General features: G+C 44.4%; 1 protein-coding gene across 3 annotated transcripts in view; it reads right to left on the minus strand.

The window, feature by feature from the left end:
- mapkbp1 (mitogen-activated protein kinase binding protein 1) overlaps window positions 1-24,605 on the minus strand; it is a 37,650-nt gene that overhangs the window by 8,445 nt on the left and 4,600 nt on the right. For 2 of the 3 annotated variants that reach the window (XM_055231151.1, XM_055231153.1), the window contains exons 3-20: window positions 19,221-19,283; window positions 18,585-18,642; window positions 16,138-16,308; window positions 13,954-14,091; window positions 13,279-13,461; window positions 11,193-11,353; window positions 9,213-9,459; window positions 8,445-8,567; window positions 7,850-8,028; window positions 6,901-6,992; window positions 4,964-5,089; window positions 3,696-3,766; window positions 3,035-3,156; window positions 2,796-2,871; window positions 2,578-2,689; window positions 2,337-2,400; window positions 1,278-1,486; window positions 1,169-1,209 (exon numbers count right to left, since the gene is read on the minus strand). In XM_055231151.1, the coding sequence (XP_055087126.1) occupies window positions 1,169-1,209; window positions 1,278-1,486; window positions 2,337-2,400; window positions 2,578-2,689; window positions 2,796-2,871; window positions 3,035-3,156; window positions 3,696-3,766; window positions 4,964-5,089; window positions 6,901-6,992; window positions 7,850-8,028; window positions 8,445-8,567; window positions 9,213-9,459; window positions 11,193-11,353; window positions 13,279-13,461; window positions 13,954-14,091; window positions 16,138-16,308; window positions 18,585-18,642; window positions 19,221-19,283 (2,236 nt within the window). The remainder of the gene's footprint in view (window positions 1-1,168; window positions 1,210-1,277; window positions 1,487-2,336; window positions 2,401-2,577; window positions 2,690-2,795; window positions 2,872-3,034; window positions 3,157-3,695; window positions 3,767-4,963; window positions 5,090-6,900; window positions 6,993-7,849; window positions 8,029-8,444; window positions 8,568-9,212; window positions 9,460-11,192; window positions 11,354-13,278; window positions 13,462-13,953; window positions 14,092-16,137; window positions 16,309-18,584; window positions 18,643-19,220; window positions 19,284-24,605) is intronic. The other variant, XM_055231152.1, reaches the window with a different exon arrangement.

Below are 24,605 nucleotides of genomic sequence, written 5' to 3' on the forward strand. Positions count from 1 at the left end.
CAACTGCGTGAGCAAATAGTCCAACAGTCTAAGAACAACGTTTCTCAATGTACAATTGTAAGATTGATCATCTACGGTCCATAATATCATCAGAAGATTCAGAGAATCTGGAGAAATCTCTGCACATAAGCGGCAAGGCCCAAAATTAACATTTAATGCCCCTTTGACCCCTCAAGTGGTACTGTATTAAAAACAGACATGAATGTGCAAAGGATATTACCACATGGGCTCAGGAACTCTTCAGGAAACCACTGTCAGTTAACACAGTTCTTCGCTACATCTCCAAGTGCAAGTTAAAACTGTACCATGCAAAGCAAAAGCCAGATATCTGAGCTCACCTGAGATGGACTGATGCAAAGTGGAAAAGTGGGCTGTGTTTTGATGAGTCCACATTTCAGATTGTTTTTGGAAATCATGGACATCATGTCCTGGGGGCCAAAGAGGAAAAGGGCCATCTGGATAGTTATCAGTGATGGTCTGGGGGTGTGTTAGTGCCCATGGGGAACCTGCACATCTGTGAAGGCTCCATTAATGCTGAAAGGTACATACAGGTTTTGGAGCAACATATTCTGCCTTCCAAGCAACGTCTTTTTCAGGGACGTCCCTGCTTATTTCAGCAAGACAATGCCAAGCCACATTCTGCACGTGTTAAAACAGTGTGACTCTGTAGTAAAAGAGTGCGGCTACTAGACTGGCCTGTAGTCCAGACCTGTCTCCCATTGATAATGTGTGTCACATTATGAAGCACAAAATACGACAACGGAGACCTCGGACTGCTGAGCAACTGAAGTTTTACATTCAGCAAGAATGGGAAAGGATTCCTCCTGCAAAGCTTCAACAATTTGTGTCCTCAGTTCCCAAATGCTTGTTGATTGTTAAAAGGAAAGGTGATGTAACACAGTGGTAAACATGACCCTGTCCCAGCTTTATTGGAACGTGTTGCAGGCATCAAATTGAAAATGAGTGAATATTTGCATAAAAACAATAAAGTCTATCACATGAAACAACATGAAATATGTCTTTGTAGTTTATTCAGTTCAATATAGGTTGAAAAGGATTTGCAAATCATTGTATTCTGTATTTTTTTAAGTTTCATTCGAATTGAGTTTGTAATTTTAATTAAACATTATTAAACACATTTATAGTCTGTGGGGGTGCATTCACTGACCTCTGTGTCGTCTGGAGTGTTCAGTTTCAGCTCGGACACTTCTGTAAAACACAAACATTTAAACTACAGCTGCTATGAGGGCACACTACATTACCCACAATTCCCAGACCTGTGCGAGGAGGACTTTCTGTGAGCGTGTTTGGCTCCTCATCCTCGTCGCGGTCGCTGTCGGACGAGAGCTCCAGGCCACCTATGACGTTGCCACTGTCCTTGAATGCTGGTGCATTCTGGGAGCTGTAGATCTGAGGGCGGAGCTCCGACAGCCTCTGTCTCATTCTGATGGTGAGCTCAGGCGGCAGACGCCACACGAAGATACAACTGTAAAGACAGAAGAGGAGAGGAGGAAGGGAGAGGGGAGGATGAGAGGGGGGCAAAGGAAGAGGGGAGGGAGAGAGAGGAGGACAAGAGGGGGGTGAAGGAAGAGGTGTGGGAGAGAGGAAGAGGAGGGGGGACGGAGAGGAGGAGAAAAGGGGGAGAGAGGGGAGGAAGAGAGGAAGAGGAGAGGGCGAAGGAAGAGGGGAGGGAGAGAGGAAGAGGAGGGGGGAGACGGAGAAGAGTGAGCGGAAGAGAGGACGAGAGGGGGGCAAAGGAAGAGGGGGGGAGAGAGGGGAGGAGGGAGGTAGAGGGAAGAAAGAGGAGGAGAGGAGGGAGAGGAGGAGAGACGAAGAAGAGAGAAAGAGAGAGAGAGGGAGGCAGACAGAGGGAGAGAGGGGGAGGGGGAGAGAGAGGGAAAAGGAAAGGAGAGGGGAGGAAGAGACAGAGTGGCAGGGGACTGACTTTATTTATGCAGCATATAAAAATAAGCATGCAGGAGGTGCAGGCTGCACCTGTCACCGTACATACTTTATACATTCTATGGGCGCACCTGTCCACACAGGACACACCTTTAGGGGTGTAGTCATGTCACCTGTCTCTACACAGTGTAGTTTAGATGTAAGCATAGCTTTAGGTGGTGGGTGGATGCAGGTGGAGGCTCAGGCTTGCCCTTGTCTCCAAACGTAGAGAGAAGGACTATAGTGTAGGGTTAGGATTAGCTGTAGTAGATGTGTATGTAGGTGTTGTTTAGGGGTAGGTGTAAGGTAGGGGCTATACCCATCTCCACACACAGACAGCAAGTGTCTACAGTGTAGGTGTAGTTTAAGGTTAGGTGTAGTTTAGGCGTAGTGACCTGTCTCCAGATGCAGACAGCAGGTGTCTACAGTCGGAACTGAACTTAAGACTCGTCACAATCTCTGAAACACAAACATCAGAAACATCACAATGAGATCAGATGAAATACACCCAATATTCTGAGATACATGAACATGCAGCAGTAGCAGGAGTAACAGTGGCAGCGGTAGTAGTACTAGTAGTAGTAGTAGTAGTAGTAGTAGTAATAATAATAGTAGTAGCAGTAGTACTACAAGTACCTGAGTGTCCGTACATAGTAGCTACACATTCTCCACTGCAGAAGTCGAAGATGCTGATGTTCTTGTCTGAACAGGATGTGGCAATGTAGAGTCCAGATGGGTCAATCTGGACCTGGACCACAAAGACAGAAGAACATTATTTATGTTCCCACTGTGGAACATTTCATCACATTAGAACAGGGATAAAGCCCCACTGCGTGACATTAGGACAGACTGACCTTTATGAGTGTGCCGTCTTCTCCCTGAGAGCCTCGGTACATCCGCTTCTGTTTCCCATTACTGATGTTAAAGATCCTGCACACAAAAGAGTCACATGCCCTCCCTGTACTCTTTCAGGACTCCTGCAGGAGTCCTGCAAGAGTCCTGCAAGAGTCCTGCAAGAGTCCTGCAAGAGTCCTGCAAGACTATTGCAAGAGTACTGCAAGAGTACTGCAAGAGTACTGCACTCAAGACTTACCGTATACTCCGGTCCTGACAGCCCACGGCGGCGTATTTCTTCGTTGGTTCAATGTCCATGTCGTACAAAGTCGTTTTCCTCACAACGTGATGAGTGCGACTGAACTGTAGCCCCTCCTCTGTCTAAGAGAAACAGGACTGAACCAGGACAAAAGAAGGACAAACGCAGGACTAAACCACGACTAAACTAGGCCTGAGCCAGGACTAAAACAGGGCTGAGCAAAGACTAAAACAGGGCAAAAATAGGACAAAAGCAGGATTAAACCAGGACTGAGCCAGGACTAAAACAGGACTGAGCCAGGACTAAAACAGGACTGAGCCAGGACTAAAACAGGACTGAGCCAGGACTAAAACAGGACTGAGCCAGGACTAAAACAGGACTGAGCCAGGATTGAACCAGGACTGAACCAGGACTGAACCAGGACTGAACCAGGACTGAACCAGGACTGAACCAGGACTGAACCAGGACTGAACCAGGACTGAACCAGGACTGAACCAGGACTGAACCAGGTCTAGACCAGGACTGAACCAGGTTTAAACCAGGCCTACACAAAGACTAACCCTCCTCTTAAATGCTCACATTTTTAGTAGCAGTAATATAGTAATATTTGTAGTAGTATTTACAGTAGTAGTAGTAGTATTTGTATTTGCAGTAAAAGTACCTTGTGGGCTGTCCTAAAGTACACGCTTTTGTCGGCTCCACAGCTGATCATCCGCATTCGTCCCTCATTGGCTGAAACATGATGATGTCAGAGTTTATGAACACTTTTCACAGCTCTCAGACCAGAGCGGAGTTTAATGTCATAGTAAAGCTAACGACAACTAACACACTAATACACACTTCCTGATTCCCGGACAATAAAACACTTCGATGCACACAGTACACAGCGCATTATTTAGACTTGAACTGCTTACTTAATGTATTTGTACTGTATTCATTTACTCAAATACATGTCTTTACTTGTTTACTGCATGAGAGAGGAGTATATTTTTGATACTTTACAGGTGATGTCATCAGCATTCCCTGGGGGTGTGATGCTAACTGTCGTCACTCCTCTGTCTGAAGTTCTGCTAGACTTTAATTTGTTTTACCACAATCTGACCATAAAAACTGACTTATCTGAACTACAACAGGTGAGCTGACTTTTGCTGTTAAACAAGCCCCTCTCAAATAACATTACAGTCACAAGCTAGCTAGTATTAGGCATGGGACGATATTGAAATTTGGTGTCACGATTATCGTGGCCAAAGTAATTGCGATTAACGATTATATCACCATAATTATGATAAAAAGATGTTTGGCTGCTCATCCAAGGCATTTACTATGGATCAGACCTGGACCACTGAGGGATTACACAGACATGATAATTATGGGCATTGACAGTTTAAAAATGTTCTGGATATGAATAATTACAATTTTAATATTATGAATAGGTTCCATATTTAAACAACTGTTATAGTATTGTACTTTGTTATAAGTGAAAACAGTGGTCTAAAGGAGATCATCAGGGAGAAGTAGTTTTTTTCTGCACATTCTGGTGACACAATTATCTTAGTTGGAGATTATTACGATTTTATAATAAGTGCCATGAACGATTATTGTCAACTCTTTTTATCACGATAAACGATATTATTGTTTGTCGTCTCATCCCTAGCTAGCATTAGGCAACATTTTCAGTTATTCTCTCTCACCTTTTTATTGAAAATCAAACTCCTAAAAAGGGCCATGAGCGCTCGGCTTGATCAAGGCTCCAGAACATGTGCTCTTTAAATCACTTTGGGATTTTTTCTTGAATTTTCAGTCGATCTTAAAACTTTTTTGACAGTGTTTGCTAATGTTTGCATTATGTCACCATGGTAAATTGCTGAAGATTCCACCATAGACATCAGGGTGATGTCCCAAGTATCAATTTGATATTTGTTTGTTTACCTGTAAACCTCACAGCGGTGATAGAGGAGGAGTGTTCGTCGAGCGTTTGCACCAGAGAATAGTCCTCCCCCGAGTCCAACACATGGATCAGCCTATCCCTGCTGGCCGAGGCAAGCAACTGCAGACCTGCACAAAAACACACTTTATAAATGGACAAGACAAAGGCGCAAGCTGTGCATTCCAAACAGGAAGTGAGCATGGGCGCCAAGTGGTTTGTATGAGCTCTGGCTCCAATTCACTTTCTATGTAAAAACTGTGGCCCCCTCTCTCTGTAACTGCTGCTGTCAGACTTGTCATTCTGATCTTAAAATGTTCGTATTGACCCACCATACATGATCCTGGGTTTTTATTTCACTATTGTGTCCATAAATCGAGATATAAACATTAATAACAGACTAATCAGGTGCCTTCTTTCCCTGAAGTCACTCCCGCTAGCATTAGCAACAGGTTTCCTTTACAGCGCTGCAACTTTGGAACAAAGAGGTGTTACCTTCAACAGCCTCACTCCTGTTTGGCTCTTTGCTATGATGATTGGAATTCCAAATATGGAACTGAGCTCCACATTAGCCGCTATAACCGCTAGGCTCGATGAGCTTCATTTGGAGCCGAATGCTGTGGGTGACGTCACACTCACTCAACTAACTAGACTAACACACATATTATAACACACAGATAAGCACATACTGTTTATCTGAAATATGTGTGTGTCTACAGTATACAAGTCACAGGGAAGTCACAGAGGTCAGTGTTCATGCCGTTTGACTCAAATCCATACATATATGCAGTCCGCGTGTGAGCATAGAGTGTCTATGACTACAAGTCTAAGTGCTTGGAATTGAAGTGCTTATCTGTGTGTGTGTGCTTGTGTGTGTATGGGCGGTTGTATGTGTGTGGCTGTATAGACGTGCTTGTGTGTGTGCATGAGTGTGTGTGGGCGTGATTCTGTCTGTGTGTGCTTGTGTGTATATGGGCGGTTGCATGTGTGTGGTTGAATACAAATGCTTGTGTGTGTTGCCGTGCTTATATGAGTGTGTGTGTATGCACTTGTATGCGTGTGTATGTGTGGTTGCATGTGTGCGTGCTTGTGTGTGCGGGTGTATGCACGTGTGTGTTGGCATACGTGTGTGTGCTTGTGTGTGGGCTGTTGTATGTGCGTGTGTGTGGGCATGCATGTGCTTGTGTGAGTGATGGTAAAAGAGCATTTGGAGCTGAACAGGTTTAAATAGAAAAACAACCAGGATCAGACTCACATTTAGACCACTGCACTGTAGTACACTGAACCAGGACTACACCAGGACTACACCAGGACTACACCAGGACTACACCAGGACTACACCAGGACTGAACCAGGACTGAACCAGGACTACACCAGGACTACACCAGGACTGAACCAGGACTGAACCAGGACTGAACCAGGACTACACCAGGACTACACCAGGACTGAACCAGGACTGAACCAGGACTGAACCAGGACTACACCAGGACTACACCAGGACTGAACCAGGACTGAACCAGGACTACAACAGGACTGAACCAGGACTGAACCAGGAATACAAGAGGACTGAACCAGGACTACAACAGGACTACAACAGGACTACAACAGGACTACAACAGGACTGAACCCATACTGCAGCAGGACTACAACAGAACTAAACCAGGAGTAAATCAGGACTGAACCATGACTGAACCAGGATTGAACCAGGACTAAACCAGGATCAGGCATCTAGAGCTGCTCTGCCTGAATAGTCAGACCACTACACTCCAGTTAAGATGTGAAAAAAATCCAGTAATACAATAATAATGGAACATGTGCTCAAACACAAAGCCATTTATTTCAAAGTAGTACGTGTGTGTGGGTGTGTGGGGGTGTGTGTGTGGGTGTGTGGGAGTGTGGGAAGGGGTGTGTGTGCATGTGTGTGTGTGTGTGGGGGGGGTACCTGTGTCAGGTTTGGAGAACTCGAGGCAGAGGATCTCGGAGTCGTGAGCCTGGACGTTGAGAATTTCCTTCATGCTGCGCAGGTCATGGATTCTGTAAAAACAAAGATTTATCTCTGTATTAGTAGTACAGAGGCCTACATTACTACAGAGGTCTACAGTACTACAAAGGCCCACAGTACTACAAAGACCTACAGTACTACAGAGGCCAACAGTACTAAAGTATTACAGAGGCCTACAGTAGTAAAATACTACAGAGACCTACAGTACTAAAGTACTACAGAGGCCTACCATACAACAGTGGTCTACAGTACTACAGTGGCCTAAATTACTAAGGTACTATAGAGGCCTACAGTAATACAGTACTACAGAGATCTACAGTACAACAGTGGACTACAGTACTACAGAATTGCAGGTCTACATTACTAACGTACTACAGAATTACAGAGGCCTAGTACTACAGAATAATGCTTCAAACTGTGGCCTCATCTGGTCAAATGCCATTCCATTTGGGGCAGACACTTGAAAGTTTTTGATGTGTGGTGAATTTGAACTATAGACCAGCCGGGACCAGCCGGGACCAGCCGGGACCAGCCGGGACCAGCCGGGACCAGCCGGGACCAGCCGGGACCAGCCGGGACCAGCCGGGACCAGCGTCGCCCATAGACTTTCATGTAAACCTGACACCCCTGAACCAGCAGTGTGTTTCTGTGCTGTGCCCGCCCCACACTGCCAGCTCAGTCCTGTTACTTTGGCCTGTGTCCTCAGAGGTATAATACTCCCTACAGCAGATGCAGACTGAAGCAGACTGAAGCAGACTGAAGCAGACTGAAGCAGACTGAAGCAGACTGAAGCAGACTGGACACTGTGGTTCTGTGCTGCTGTTCTCATGTTACACCACAGAACAAACCAAATGTTCTTTTAAATGAATAAACCTTAGGTAAGTGTTACCTGAGCGCCCCCTGTCTGTCACCTGATGCCAGGTGCACACCGTCGGGGCGAACCTTCAGCGTCCGGAGCCCTGCTCTCTGCTCCGTCTCTGGCCCTGCCCCGTTTCCCGCGGCAACAGATGACTCCACGTCCAAAAGGAGCGCGAGGTTTTCGTCCACGTATAGGATCTTTTGCAGGTCCTGAAACCAGAAACTAGGTCTGAAATTGGGTCTAAACCAGGTCTAAACCAGGACTAAACCAGGACTAAACCAGGACTAAACCAAGTCTAAATTTGGATTAAACTAGGACTAAACCTGGACTAAACCAGGTCTGACCCAGGACTAAATCAGGTCCAAACTAGGTCTAAAGTAGAACTACACCAGATCTAAACCAGATCTAACCCAGGACTAAACCAGGACTAAACCAGGACTAAGCCAGGACTAAGCCAGGACTAAGCCAGGACTAAGCCAGGACTAAGCCAGGACTAAGCCAGGACTAAGCCAGGACTAAGCCAGGACTAAGCCAGGACTAAGCCAGGACTAAGCCAGGACTAAGCCAGGACTAAGCCAGGACTAAGCCAGGACTAAGCCAGGACTAAGCCAGGTCTTGGACTCACGTGGCTGAGGATGTTCTGGCTCGGGCCTCTTGGGTCCAGGATCCAGATCCTGATGGTGGAGTCTGAGGAGCAGGAGAGGAACGTCCCAGGGGGGAGGAGGGGGGTGGCGGAGTCCGGGTAGATCTGCAGGAATACACCAGGAATACACGGTAAAAACACTGCAGAACTTTTCCTTACATTAGAACAGGGTTACAGAGAAGGAAAGATGATTGAGCCGATGATGATTCCAGCTATATGCTTGTTTAAAGAGGGGGTATATACTTCTATAGGGCATTAAAGAGGGGGCATATACTTCTATAGGGCATTAAAGAGAGGGTATTTTACTTCAATGGGGTAACACACTGTAACACATTTAGATCATCATGTTAACTTTTATTGTTTTGAAAATGCAATATTTGCCCAAAACAGCGTAGTAACAGGTTTTATAAGTTTCACTTTTGTTTTTGACGCTCTGAGTCTCCCCTCCCTTTGCTCTCTATGCTTTCACTCCCCCTTCAGAGCACTATCAAATCACAATCGGCTGCATCCCACTTATGAAACTACTCCACATCACATCAGGTTTGTCAAGTTGCTGTGTACAGTTTTGTACGTTTTTGTATATTTATGGAGAATTGTTGTGTGGGAGCATGGGTGATGTAGGCTTGTGGGCGGAGCCTTGTACAGGCTCATATACTGATGAATGTTATATCATAATAGAATTTGCATTATAGCTGCTCTTTAAGTATAAAAACTATAACAGTATTAATATACAGTTGTAGTGCATTTTACCTCCAGGCTCCAGACGCAGGAGGAGTGGTACAGTGCAGAGTAGAGTTTTCCTGCTCTCCTGGGATCGCGCTCATGCACGTGGGGGTCGCGGGCGTTCACGTCTGGCTGGCGCTCATGCACATGCTGCAGGTCCCACACGTACACGCTGTGGTCGCTGTACACGCACGATAACCAGCCGTTTACCGGATCAAAACTCACCGCCAAGGTGTCTGGGAACCGCGACTCAGAGGACGAGCTGAAGAGCTGACTGAGGAGAAAGAGAGAGAGAGGTCAGAGAGGGGCAGATAGGAGGAGACACGGGGAGACACGAGGAGACAGGAGAAGGCAGGAGCAAGCAGGAGGAGGCAGAAGGAGGCAAGAGGAGGCAGGAGGAGACAGGAAGAGGCAGGAAGAGGCAGGAAGAGGCAGGAGCAGGCAAGAGGAGGCAGGACCAGGCAGGAGCAATCAGGAGGGGGCAGGAGCAGGCAAGAGGAGGCAGGGATTATGGGTAACCACTGAGCCACTGGGGCGACAGTGGCTCAGTGGTTAGAGTGTCGGTCCCCCAACCCAAAGGTTGGAGGATCGAATCCCGCTCAGTTCTGTCGTTGTGTCCTTAGGCAAGACACTTCACCCACATTGCCTAGTATGTGAATGATTGGTGGTGGTCAGAGGGGCCGATGGCACAGATTGGCAGCCTAGCTTCCGTCAGTCTGCCCCAGGGCAGTTGTGGCTACCATCACCAAGTGTGGAAATGAATGAATAATGACTATAGTGTAGCGCTTTGAGAGGCTTTGAAAAAGCGCATTACAAGTGTAAGCCATTATTATAAAGGATAAATGATTTTGAATATTTGGATTTTTCTGTTGTTGTGATGATCTTTTGAAAACTCGAGGTCAAGGTTCATGTTTGAGGTCTAAAATGCCTCCTGTGTGAATCAAGACTGTGAGGCTCTGGGTCAGGAGCAGATGGACAGTGTTAAATTTGGATCCCGAATAGCGACAGCAAAGCTGTTGCTATTCTTCCTGTGGTCAGCTGATCTGTGCTCCGCCCTCATGTGACCAACTCAGATATGAGAATATAAAAATATTCCCAAAGCTCCAACTTCAACTCAACAGACTCTCTAAAAGTCCTAGTTTACAGAGGCCTGTATTTCACTTATTTTAGAGGGTCCAGGTTTTGGGTCAGCAGAAGGCTGTGGTAAGGGGAGTGGGTTGTGTGTTTTGGTCCTATGTTGGCTCTGGTTCTGTTTTGAACATGTTTTCAGGTGTTGCTCACCTGGCTTTAGTCACATTGCACAAATCTGTTCCATAGACTTTTTATATAAATGAACATAGCTAATGTGCTAGCCGCCACTTTCCAAACAGGAAGTGAGCATGGGCATGAAGTGGTTCCTTCGACTCTGGCTCCAATTCACTTTCTTTGTAAAAAAAATGTGGCCCCTCTCTCTGTAGTTGCTATTGTTAGACTTTTCATTCTGACCTTAAAATGCTCGTATTAACCTGCTCTACATGATTCTGGGGTTTTTATTTCACTATTTTATCCAGAAATCAAGATATCAGGTTGACTGATTGACAGCCATGCTGCTAAGCACCTGCCCCCTACTAAACCAGCGGTGTGGGTGTTGCCTTCAACAAACTTGCTCCTGATTAAGAATCCGAGCGAGAAATCAAAGAGCCAAATATGGTCCCTGGTTGCAGATTAGCCGCTATAACTGCCAGCTTCGATGAGTTGCAACTGAACACTGTGGAGACGTCACACTCCCTCAGTCCACTTCTATTATACAGTCTATGATCTGTCCCCAGGGTGTGTCGGTGGCCTGTCGGCGGCGTGTCGGCGGCGTGTCGGTGGCCTGTCGGTGGCATGTCCGTCGTGTGTCTGACGTGTGTCCGTTGTGTTTCTGTGATGTTTTTGTGGTGTGTTTGTGGAGAGTGTGTGCCGTGTTTGTTTCGTATATGTTGCATGTTTGTGTCATTTTTGTCATGTTTTTTGCATGTTTCTCACCTGGCTTTAGTCATGGCACACACGTCTGTCCCCAGGGCGTGCGGTCTTGGCAGCGTGCAGAGGAACTCCAGGTTGAAGGGGCTGAACGCTCGGACGGTTCCATCAGAACATCCACAGAAGATCAGCTCTTCCGAGACACAGAGACATGTGGCCTGAGAGGTCTGAGAGAGACCAGAGACTGGGTCAGAACTGGGTCAGAGCCAGGTCAGAGCCAGGACTAAACCCGGACTAAACCAGGACTAACAGAGACAAAGATTAGAAACAGGTTGACTGCCTTTAAAAGTGTATTCAGTTTAAAATAAACTCATGCTCCAAATGAAAAGGAGGTGTGTCGCTGATGGGTTCTGTCGTGGTGAAACTAAACATTTTTAAGAGTTCATTCAAATTAAATGTAATATATTTTCAGTTAAAACAGTGAAATAAAAACTTTCGATCAAAGGCAAGACTTTTCTGTACAAAAGTGAATGACGGTGAGAGATGATTGACAGCTGTGTTCTGTGAAACGGAAAAATGAGATGAGCGAGGTCCTTTTAACCAATAGGAAACGTAAAAAAAAACAGAGGCGTTTCCATGTCAACCATAAACGGTCAAATTAAATCGTGAAGTGGCGGCGGAGGGGAGGGGGTGGGACTTACAGAGCCGGGATCCAACCTCTGCACCAGGACAAAACACAGATCAAGTTTACATTACACAGAGAGCCTCCTGTCACCAGCCTACAGTCCTACTGCAGTGACCGAAGAATACTTTGGAAAATGGAATACCTGCATTAAAATATATTTTGTAATGTCCTCTGTTACATGGTCTAGTCAAAGCACTGCATTCTGAATACTTTTACACTGAGATACATTTAGGATTAAAAAGAGTTTTGTGTTTGTTTCACTGTTTGTTCTGTGTTTCCATCACCTGTGTAAAACAAGAGCTGGGTGTGGTGTTTTTCTCACTGATTCTGTGCAATTTGAAGCCAAAATGTGATCAAATACTGCAATGTATCCCTTCAATTTTAGTACAGTAGCTGTACTCTAAATACTGCAGAATGAAAGAGTAACTGTGCCAGAATACAGTTACTCAAAATGAGTATTCAGAACGCATGTTCTCTGTGCATGTGTTCAGTTGCCGACGACTGCAGGACAAAGCAGAGGTCATGTTTACAGTACTTTTGTGGAGTTCAAATCTCTTTTCTTACATACTTCACCTTTAAGAGTCCTTTTGTGGCCAGTGTAGTGATGTTTAAATGTTTATGGTCAGTTAGACTGTAACCTCAGTGTTGAACTAAACTCCATGGTTTAACTGATGAAAGATGAAGACTGTTGTAACTGTAACCGTTATTACGGGTTAAAGTGTATGTGAGGTTTTCAGTTCTAATTCTGACTTGGTTTGGTGGATAGAACCTGTGCTAAATATACAAAATATACAAAAATACAGGAAGTAGCGCTGCTGTAAAAAAAAAATAATTTAACAAAATAAAGCCACTATTGTTTGTTTGTATTAGTCTAATCAGGACTATTGTGTCAGTAGGTCGTTTCCGCAGACATTAGTGGCTCTGTGGAGCGCCCCCCAGTTGTTTTCACACGTTAGTTGCTCTGTGGAGCCCTCTATAGTGGCTCTATATTTGGTTCTGTTTACTTTACTTTTTGGCTCACCTGCACAGACAGGGCCAGGCACACCTGGGTGAGAGGTGTCGCTGATATTCAGTGATGTATATATAAATGGATATAGCTAACCTGCTAGCTGCCGCATTCCAAATAGGAAGTGATCATGGGGTGCACTTCTGGATCCATTGACTCTAGCCCCAATTCACTTAATATTAGAAAACTGTGGTCCCTCTCTCTGTAACTGCTGCTGTCAGACTCGTCATTTTGGTCTTAAAAAGTTCGTATTAACCTGCTCTACAGGATCCTGGGGTTGTGTCCATAAATCAAGATATGAACATTTCTCAACTTCAACATTTCTCAACTTCAACAAAACTAGACAAGACTTATATTAAAGATTTTAATAGAACAATGTTAGCTATGTTTATTGAAAAGAGTCTAATGTGTCATATGCGCTCTGCAAATGCTCAGGTCATGTGACAGGTCATGTGACTCACCCGTAGCTCCACCCACTTGTCGAGGAGGCGGCGCTCGTTGAACTCACAGAGTAAGCCGGACGAGGTGATGCAGAAGGTGGAGGCGGAGCGTTTACCGCGACCACACGCAACGTCTGAGAAACAGTTTGTCCTGAGCTCACCGAGGAGACCCGAGCGACCCAAAAGAGGGACTGTGGCATTTACCTGAGGAAAAAAAACAGCATGAAACGTTAGTGTGAAACAGTGTGATTAAGTGGCCAAGTGCTTTCATGGAGTTTTTACATTACATTATGCAAAAAAAGTTCCACATTACTGTCACATTACTTCCAGCCTGGTATAGTAGTGGTGGTACTAAAAGTGTAGTGGTAGTATTGTAGTATTTGATGGTCTTGTTGTGGTCCAGGTACTAGAACTTGACATGTCTGTTGTTGTAGTAGTTGTATTTGTACCTTGTTGATCTTGTTGTGGTGTTACTTGTAGTACTAGTAGTGTAATAGTAGTGGTAGTAGTAGTAGCAGTAGTAGTAGTACCTTGTTGGTCTTGTTGCGATCCAGGTACTAGAACTTGTTGTGTCTGTTGTTGTTGTAGTAGTATTTGTACCTTGTTGGTCTTGTTGTGGTGTTACTTGTAGTAGTAGCAGTAGTAGTAGTAGTTGTAGTAGTAGTAGTATTTGTAGTAGTATTGTAGTACTAGTACCTTGTTGGTCTTGTTGTGGTCCAGGTACCAGAACTTGACGTGTCTGTTTCCGGCGGTGACGAAGTACGAGCTGTCGGCCGAGAAGGACACTGCACAAACTTTACTTGAGACTTTGTTCGCCGCAACAACCACGTTTTTCTGTAAGAGAATCAGAGTATGAGTAATATGATTAATACTACAACTATTACTATTAATACTACAACTATTATGATTGATACTACTACAAACACAATGTTTTTCTGAAAAAAGAGTAATAAGATTAATACTACTGCTATTATGTTTTTTTTGTAAATCTATTGAAATATAACAAACAACAAGAACCAAGTTTTTTAAAAAATACATCAACATGAACAACATAATTTGGGGGAATTTATTGAAGCTGATCAAAAACAACATCAAAATATCAAAGAATGCTAAACTCTGAAGCTCTGAGGAGAACAATTTACAGTACAGTTATAATGCACTCATATACTCCTGAGACACTCCTGAGGTACTCCTGGTCTAATGATGAGGTACTCCTGAGGTACTCCTGGTCTAATGATGAGGTACTCCTGAGATACTCTTTTGGTGCCCTGAGCTCAGACAGAGCCGTGTGTGTGGAGATGTTTCAGTCACATGAGATGTTTCAGGTTTAGACTTAAACTCAATAAAGAGAAAATACTTCACCTCAGAGAGTATCAGAGACTCCAGTGATCCTCAGATTTACTCTTAATGAAGAGTAACAGGGTAAAAGTACCTTCAAGACTCACACACAACACAGGTCCTAATGCAGTAAAGTCTGTAGTGATATTTGGACCTTTCAGTTCAGCATGCACACGGTCATGACGTGCTGACTACAGTAGTCGTAGTAGTAGTAGTAGTAGTAGTAGTAGCAGCAGCAGTAGGAATAGTAGTTTAGAGATAATTTAGTTACTCAGGTTGTCATTTGAGGTGTTTCCTTTAAAATAGAGCTAAAACAATCCCCCTCCATACTCTACTTAGTCATATACAAACCTCCGCAGCACTGTCTGAGTTTTATTGATGATTTTATGGAGATGCTTTCAGTCGTACGCACAGACTTTGATGGTTTAGTCATTACAGGTGATTTTAATGTACATGTGGATAATGTGTTTGACAGAAACACTAAAGAGCTCAGTTCTGTCCTTGAAACCTTTGGTCTGACTCAGCATGTCAGCGAGCCCACCCACAACAGAGGACACACTCTGGACCTGCTCATCACAAAAGGAGTAAATATTTCAAATGTCAATGTGGTGGATGTTGCTCTGTCTGATCATTTCTGTGTCTTCTCTGACCTGGCTGTTAGCCCCTGGCTGTTAGCCCCTGGCTGTTAGCCCCTGGCTGTTAGCCCCTGGCTGTTAGCCCCTGGCTGTTAGCCCCTGGCTGTTAGCCCCTGGCTGTTAGCCCCTGGCTGTTAGCCCCTGGCTGTTAGCCCCTGGCTCATGTTCTAATGTTGATGATTTGTTGAACTCTGTAACTTCGAGTATTTTGAATGTTCTGGACACCATTGCCCTGATGGAGGTTAAAATGGTTAAAGATAAGCAGAAAGCTCCATGGAGGAATGGTTACTTGGTCAGGACACAAAAGTGTCAATGAGTGCAATGATTTTGCAGTACAATGGTCCCTCGCTATATCGCAGTTCACCTTTTGTGGTCTTGCTGTTTCGCAGATTTTTTTAGTGCAATTTTGCGTGCTTTTTTACAGCGTATGAATGTGCATTGTGTTCTGCGTCATGATTGGCTAAGGGACTGTAGACCATTGTCCATTACTCTCCTCCGTGCCGTGCCTCCTGCACAGTACAGAATGTGTTCAACTTATCAAATTTACATAAATGTTCGTCGACACTAAAGCGGAGAGGCGCCAGGACGAAGAGGCACAGTCAGAGGAACTGTGAAATACATGCGAGTCACAATTAATTAAACAAGAGAGAAATGTGAGAAAATGTTAACGTTTATGAAATGTCTTTCTTATTCTGTAAAGGACTTTGAATTACTTTGTGTATGAATTGTGATATACTAATAAACCTTGCCTAATACGAGTAGCTGTAGTAGCATTTGTAGTAGTATTTGTAGTACCTTACTGTTCCAGACATACACAGTCGTGCTGGTTGTAGTAATATGATTAGTACTATTTGTAATATAGTAGTCATGCCATGCTGGTTATTGTGGTAATAGTATTTTATAGTACCTTCCAGTTCCACACACAGACCATCATGTCGTGCTGGTATCCAACGCTCACAATGTATTTCCCGTTGGGAGAAAAGGTGACACAGGCAACGCCATATTTATGCTCCTGCAGCTCTGCAATCTGAGCACGCTCTGTGACCTCCCACACGCGCACTGCTGGCATGTGACCACTCTGAAAACACATAACACACTTAAAACACGTGCCCACACGCTTAAAACATGATTACACACTTAAAACATGTTACTACACGTTTAAAACATGTTACTACACGTTTAAAACATGTTACTACACGTTTAAAACATGTTACTACACGTTTAAAACATGTTACTACACGTTTAAAACGTGTGACTACACGTTTAAAATGTGTGACTACATGCTTAAAACACATGCCCAAATGCTTAAAACATGTGACCACTCTGAAAACAGGACGCTTAAAACTCTTGATATATCGATACAGCAGCCTATGATATCGATATCACCACATTTAGTATCAGGATATATATCGATATTTCTATATTTTTAGCATGACCCTGATGTAAAGAGAATGGACTGACCAGATTGCATGTGAGTTTGTGAGCAAAGGTTAGAGTCTGAATGAGCTAAACATTGAATGTGTAGTAACATGTGAGATAAACATGTGGTAAAGATGCATCAGTGGAAATAGATACAAGGATTTTTAGATGAAGAAGATGGTGTCATGACGTCGGGTCCAGTCAAATGAAGTTCATTGAAACTAGCAGTTACAGGGGCCATTTTGGAGCCGTCCATTTCAAACCGCAAGTATTGTAGGAACCAAGGAGTCAATACAACACTATATTAAAAGACACAAACTTTTTTTCTCACTGTCTGACATGAAATCAGACTACACCTTTCCTGTTTTAGGTCAATTAGGATTACCAAAATTATTTCTATTTGCTAAATGACAGAATAATGAGGGATTTTTCATGACTTTCAAAGTCAGAGGTTTACAATTTAATTAGTATTTGGTACCATTGCCTTTAAACTGTATGACTTGGGTCAAATGTTTTGGATTTCCTTCCACAAGCTTCTCACAATAGTTCCTCCTGACAGAACTGGTGTAACTGAGCCATGTCTGTAGCCCGACCTTGCTCACACATGCCTTTTCAAGTCTGTTCATAAATTTTCAATGGGATTGAGATCAGGTCTTTGTGATGGCCACTCTAAAACATTGACTTTGTTATCCTTAAGCCACTTTGTAACCAGTTTGGCAGTATGCTTCAGGTCATTGTCCATATGGAAGACCCATTTGTGGCCAAGCTTTAACTTCCTGGCTGATGTCTTGAGATGTTTCTTCAGTATTTCCACGTAATGTTCTTTCCTCATGATGCCATCTATTTTGTGAAGTGCACCAGTCCCTCCTGCAACAAAACAACCTCACAACATGATGCTGCCACCCCCGTATTTCACAATTGGGATAACATAACGATTATTATAACCAAACAGTTTACTGTTAGTTTTATCAGACCACAGGCCATGTCTCCAAAAATGAAGGCCTTTGTCCCTGTGTGCATTTGCAAACTGTGACCTGGCTTTTTTATGTTTCTTTTGGAGTAATGTCCTCTTCCTGGCAGAGTGTCCTTTCAGCCCATGTCAGTACAGTCCTTGTTTCACTGTGGATAATGACACACTCTTATCAGCTTCAGCAGCATCTTCACAAGGTCTTTTTCTTTTGTTCTTGAGTTGATGCACATTTCAGCCCTAAGCATGTTCATCTCTGGGACACAGAACCTGTCTCCTATTTGTGATGCTGGACATTCCCATGGTCTTTATACTTTTGTATAATAGTTTGAACAGATGAATGTGGAACCTTCAGGCATCTGGAAATTGTGCCAAGGATGAACCAGACTTGTGCAGGTCCACAGTTCTCTTCCTGATATCTGGTCTGATTTCTTTTGACTTTCCCATGATGTTACACAAAGAAGCAGTGTGTTTCAGGTGTGCTTCAAATACATCCACAGGTTTGTCTCTAATGAATTCAAACGTTGTCAATAAACCAATCAGAAGCTTCTAAAGTCATGACATCATCATCTAGATTTTCCCAAATAGTTTAAAGGCAAAGTAATCTTACTGTTTGTAAACGTGTGACTTTGAAGAAAGCAATGAAAAATTGTCTAAAAAAATCCTTCTCTCATTATTCTGGCATTTACCAAATAGAAATAATTTTGGTAATTCTAACTGACCTAAAACAGGAAAAGTTTAGTCTGATTTCATATAAGACTGTGTGTTTTCATATAGTGTATGTCAACTTCTGGTTTATAATACAGTCTTTGGTTTGAACTGACAGAAACACTTAACTGTTTCTGGAGTAAATTAATGAAAATATAGGCTAAAGACCAACATGACTGAGGCAGATCCAGTAATGACTGAAACTGGGGAGTGACACAGTAGAAACAGTATAAGGTGTTTGTGATTCTGTGACCTCTGACCTCTCCGGTAACCACATATTTTCCGTCTGGAGAAAAGGCCAAAGTGGTGATGGCTTTTCTGAAAAACAAAGAAAAGAAATGTAACAGTTTATGAAATGCCAAACCCTGTAATAAAACACACAGACAACAGGACAGGACTAAAAACATGAAGGACCTGACCTCCACTATCAGACAACAAATACTTTAGAAGCAGACACAGACAGCACACAGTTGACTTATTTTGACCCCTGCTATTTAAACATATATCTGTTTTGGGGCAAGACATATTCTGCTCAAATACATGGGACAAATGAGGTACCAGGCCTTTAAATACTTCCTCCTTTTTCTGTTTGAAAATCAGACACAACACATCTAAAGAGGCCAAATATAAACTTGAGTCAGAACAGCCACACAACAATCTGACAGGAGAGCTCAGGTTCTGTCCCGAGAATGTGACTTTTTTTAGTATCGATATCTGCTCAAATGTGGATGTAGTTTTGATACTAGTTTTAGTATTGATTAGAATGTGACTTTTTAAACTTTTAATAGCCTTAATGTGAAGGCTATCACTGCAGAAGGGACAATCATAATAAACAGAACAGAGAAAGACAAAGAGACACAGAGAGAAGAGAGAGGACGAGGTTACATTGTTTTTACCTGGACGAGTTGAAGATGTGTTGCTGTTTGTTCTTTCGAGGATTTAGCAGCACCACCACACACCTGCCACAAGGAGGAAACATTTCATTCATACTAAAGCAATAATAATAATATGAGTAATCACTACACAGCACACGCCTGCATATTATTTTCAGCTATGACAGCATGTTCTCAAGGCATCATTTTCAATCGAGCATGTAGCTGCACTTTCATAGGATCCAACATCACATCAACACACCATTGCCTCCTATGGGCTGGAGAAGGAACTATAAGCAAACTTTCAGCGCACTCTAAGGTTTTACACAGATGCTGAATGTTGTCACGTGATGACAGGATCCCAAACCAGGACAAGTTGGAATTACTTCCAGTGAAACCTCTGCTGTTCAGCTCTGAATGTGACCTCTGACCTGTGGAGGTGTGACCTCTGACCTGTGGAGGTGTGACCTCTGACCTGTGGAGGTGTGACCTCTGACCTGTGGAGGTGTGACCTCTGCAGGTGTGACCTCCGACCTCTGTAGGTGTGACCTCCGACCTCTGTAGGTGTGACCTCTGACCTCTGGGGGTGTGGCCTTGGGTATAGACAGGTGTGGACAGAAGGACAGATGTGGGCAGGTGAGAGAATGTGGGGTCTTCTGTGATGGAGCAGAGGTTCGGTGCTGTGTCTCAGGTTCTACTCAGTGACAGGACACAGAACTGTGCTCACATTTGTCTCATGTTTATAATTATATTTGTGTTATAGTGTAAAGATCAGTTTAAATCTGTTTAAATGTGTCAAATACAGAGTCCAGTCTCACATCAGACTAAAGTCCAGTCTGACATCAGGATCAGACTCACACAGCTCTGACAGAAAACTCACCCACCAGCTAAATATCACACTGAACACAATATGTACCTACTTATGTATATATGTACACAACTGTACACACACATACATACACACAAATGTACACACACACACACACACACCCACACCCACAACACACACACATTCACACACACTAACCTGCACAACATCACACACTCATACACACACACTCTCAGAACTACACACACCGTACATAAACACAGCTGTATTCTGCACTCACAGACTCTGAGCCAAGTGCCACATTAAGAACTGTGTGTGGAGGTTCTCTTTCCTCTTCAGTGCCTCTCCTCTGTCTCTCTCCTCTGTCTCTCTCCTCTGTCTCTCTCCTCTGTCTCTCTCCTCTGTCTCTCTCCTCTGTCTCTCTCCTCTGTCTCTCTCCTCTGTCTCTCTCCTCTGTCTCTCTCCTCTGTCTCTCTCCTCTGTCTCTCTCCTCTGTCTCTCTCCTCCTTCTCTGCCGCCTGTTCTTAGACTGGAGTGGTGACTCACTTTGTCCATTCACACTTTTATAAACAGTTCTCCCAAAAGCCTTTCACAACCTCAAAACCAGGTCTAACCCAGGACTAACCCAGGTCTGAACCAGGATTGGGTCTGAATCAAGACCCAGTCTGGAATACCTATCTGGAGGATTATTGTACATTTTTTAGGTTAATGGAGGAAACCACAGACACAGGCAGAACATGTAAACTGCTCTGGGGTGAGGAAGTGTATGGGTCATGTGACTGTTGTGGCTCAAATATAAAAGTACTTTTGTGTGACATCATTGTGACCTCACTGTGGGCCAATCAGGATAGAGTGTTGGATTGCCGTGAGCCAATCAGAGTGAGCGCTGAGGAGTCGGGTTCCGCCCTCAGGTAAAATGCGTTCCTCCTCCGCTCAGGTTAGTTTCACTTTTGAAAACATGAAGTGTTCGCTGAGAATACGGTGCTCTGAAATGTGACCACGGTGCATACACTGACCTCACATCAGTCTGAAATCTCACCTCTGAAAAGAAAAGTCACAAAGCTCCATCTGAAACACAAACCTCTGACCGCGATGTGTTCAATGACTTCATGAACACTTTGAAAACCACCGGAAATATAAGTATCACTATTATTATTATAAAGGGGGAGGAAGAGGAGGAAGAGGAGAAAGAGAAGCTAAACAACAGAAAACACAGGAATCTCTGACCTCAGTGAGATCAGAGCCTGAAGTCACAACTGAACCAGGTCTGAACCAGGTCTGAACCAGGTCTGAACCAGGTCTGAACCAGGTCTGAACCAGGTCTGAACCAGGTCTGAACCAGGTCTGAACCAGGTCTGAACCAGGTCTGAACCAGGTCTGAACCAGGTCTGAACCAGGTCTGAACCAGGTCTGAGGAGGGGGGACAATAGAGAATCCTACACTCTATGTCCTGACTGAAATGATATCCTTGTTCTTATGAGCTCATCCTCATGTATGTTCATGTTCCATCCATTACATCACTGGTCCCAAACCCTTTCCATGTCTCTCTTTCCATGTCTCTCTTTCCATGCCTCTCACTGTGTCTCACCGTGTCTCACCGTGTCTCTCCCTCTTTCTCCATGTCTGTGTGTGTCTCTCTCTCCCTCTCCGTTTCTCTCCATGTCTTTCCGTGTCTCTTTCTTTCCATGTCTTTCCATGTCTCTCTCTCCCTGTCTCTCCACATCTCTCGTTTCTCTCCTTGTCTTTCCGCATCACTCCAGATCTTTCTGTGTGTCTCCGTTTCTTTCTGTGTCTCTCCGTGTGTCTAACATAAAGGTTCTGCTTGGAAACACTGTCTCCAAATAAGACTTCATACAGTCCTCTCTGGTTTAGATCTGGTTTGGACCCAGTTTAGACCCCGTTTAGACCTGGTTTAATCTCTGTTTAGACCTGGTCTAGACCCGGTTTAGATCCGGTCTAGACCCATTTTAGATCCGGTCTAGACCCATTTTAGATCCGGTCTAGACCCATTTTAGATCCGGTCTAGACCTAGTTTAGACTCTCCCTCCTGCCCCAGTCTCATATGGATACAGTAAGTCTTATTTTATGGCTCCATAAAGATTTGCACATGTGTGGCTTATTAACTGTGGAAAGATCTAAACCAGGTCTAAACCAGAGGACTGAGACTGTAAAATGACTGTGCTGTTTTAAATTATACATTCCATTTCCCCCACGCTGCATGTCTGAGATTCTTCTGCACGCGCTCAGTCCGCTCCTCTCCTGATCAGGAGAGATCAACACACTGACCTGTTTGGCTTCACTGAACTCATATCTGCAGGGAGACGTTCAAATACTCCAATCACAGCTCAGGACGGGTGCATCGAGGGCTCTGATTGGACACTGCTCTGAAGGCTCGACAGCAGCAGCCAGTCAGATTACAAAACACAACAGAACACTTTCACTGAGATGAGACAGGCACTAGGTCCTTGTCTCCTCTCCTCACATGCCTCCTTGACTCCTCTTATGCCTCCTTGTCTATATTCCTCACTCGTCTCCTCGCTCAGCCCCTCCCTCAAATTGAAGCCCACTCTGCTGCAATGCAGCTCGAGTCTGGACATTCTGTTCCTCTGAGTTTAAACCAGGACTAAAACCTGGACTAAACCTGGACTAAACCTGGACTAAACCTGGACTAAACCTGGACTAAAACCTGGACTAAAACCTGGACTAAAACCTGGACTAAACCTGGACTAAACCTGGACTAAACCTGGACTAAACCTGGACTAAACCTGGACTAAACCAGGTCTAAACCAGGTCTAAACCAGGTCCCATGTGAACTGTAGAGGTGTGCTGTGTGACACATGATGCGTGTAATCGGCTCTGATCCAATAATCCCATCAGCCACAACAGCCACAGCTAATGCTAATGCTAACCCTACTGTATAATGCTAACCCTACTGTAGGACTAACACACACAAAGACCCTGACGCTAAACCCAGAGACCAGGGAGGAGGCAAGAAGCAGAGGAGGAGGCGAGAAGCAGGGGAGGAGGCGAGAAGCAGGGGAGGAGGCGAGAAGCAGAGGAGGAGGCGAGAAGCAGAGGAGGAGGCGAGAAGCAGAGGAGGAGGAGAGAAGCAGAGGAGGAGGCGAGAAGCAGAGGAGGAGGAGAGAAGCAGAGGAGGAAGAGAGAAGCAGAGGAGGAAGAGAGAAGCAGTGGAGGAGGAGAGAAGCAGTGGAGGAGGAGGGAAGCAGTGGAGGAGGAGAGAAGCAATGGGGGAGGAGAGAAACATGGGAGAAGGAGAGAAGCAGTGGAGGAGGAGAGAAGCAGAGGAGAAGAGCAGGAGAGAAGTAGAGGAGAGGAGCAGAGGAGAGGATAGGATAGGTGGAGAAGAGCAGAAGAGAGCACCAGAGGAGAAGACCAGAGGAGAGTAGCAGAGGAGAGAACAGAAGCAGCGAACAGACGCAGAGAACAGAAGCAGAGGAGAGGAGATGAGAGGAGCAGAGGAGAGAAGAGAAGCAGAGGAGAAGAGGAGAGGAGGAGATGAGCAGAGCACACAGTAACAGAGTCGTGTTACATAACAAACAAACTCAGGATTACAACAGCAGCTCTAAAGGATTATACCTCACACAGGACTCACATGGACCTGGGGCTGGACCTGGACCAGAGTCTGGACCTAGGTCTGGACTGGGGTCTGGACTGGGGTCTGGACTGGGGTCTGGACTGGGGTCTGGACTGGGGTCTGGACTGGGGTCTGGACCGGGGTCAAAATCCAGTTCAAAGACTACTTTAGTTTTAGTACAACTCTCTATTACATGTATTAAGGTTAAGGTGCACTTAATCCCTCATAAGCAAAATTCATCCACTGCATTTGACCCATCCTTCAGAGTCTCTGGTTTAAACCTGTCAGGAGTAGTGGGACCTATCTCCAGATTTTGGGCTAGTCTTGGTCAGGACCTTAGCTGAACCATTTGAAGCATTTGACCTGTTATGCATGTTTTGGGTTGATAGGTGAGCAAACCAACACAGAGAGAACATGCAAACTGCACACAGACGCAAGGAGAACAAGCAAACTCCACACAGACACAAGGTTAACCCGAGGGATAGGTTATTTTGTATGAGCATTGATATGTGACATTATGCTGGGGGTGTTCTACATGTATCACTATGGAGGAAATTTTAACAGTTACCAGGGAGACACAGTGCACTCTGTGCAATCCCTCAGTCGTTTAGGTATGATCCATAGTGAAAGAAAAATGTAAATCTGTCAAATGGACAAAAAGTTGTAGGAGTGAAGACGTTTGGCTGCTCATCCAGCCGCTTCTTCAGTTCTGGTCAGATTACTGTGGACACTGCCTTATATCCATCTGAAGGAAGGAGCTAACTAAAATGAAACTAACACACCTGTTGTTTACAAGGAAAACAACAGGAATAGCCTGTATGCTAATGGTGTGAAAGCGGCCATTAGGGGCCTGAAATATTATGCTAAGTATGATTCAGGCACAGTTCACACTTAATGTAGCTCATCAGACCTAGCCAACAAACATAAACTAAACTTATTTAGTCTTTAGCAAACGCTGCTGAAATAGTTTTAAGATTGTCTGAAA

Source organism: Periophthalmus magnuspinnatus, chromosome 22 (assembly GCF_009829125.3).
Source record: "Periophthalmus magnuspinnatus isolate fPerMag1 chromosome 22, fPerMag1.2.pri, whole genome shotgun sequence".
Classification (NCBI taxonomy): domain Eukaryota; kingdom Metazoa; phylum Chordata; class Actinopteri; order Gobiiformes; family Gobiidae; genus Periophthalmus; species Periophthalmus magnuspinnatus.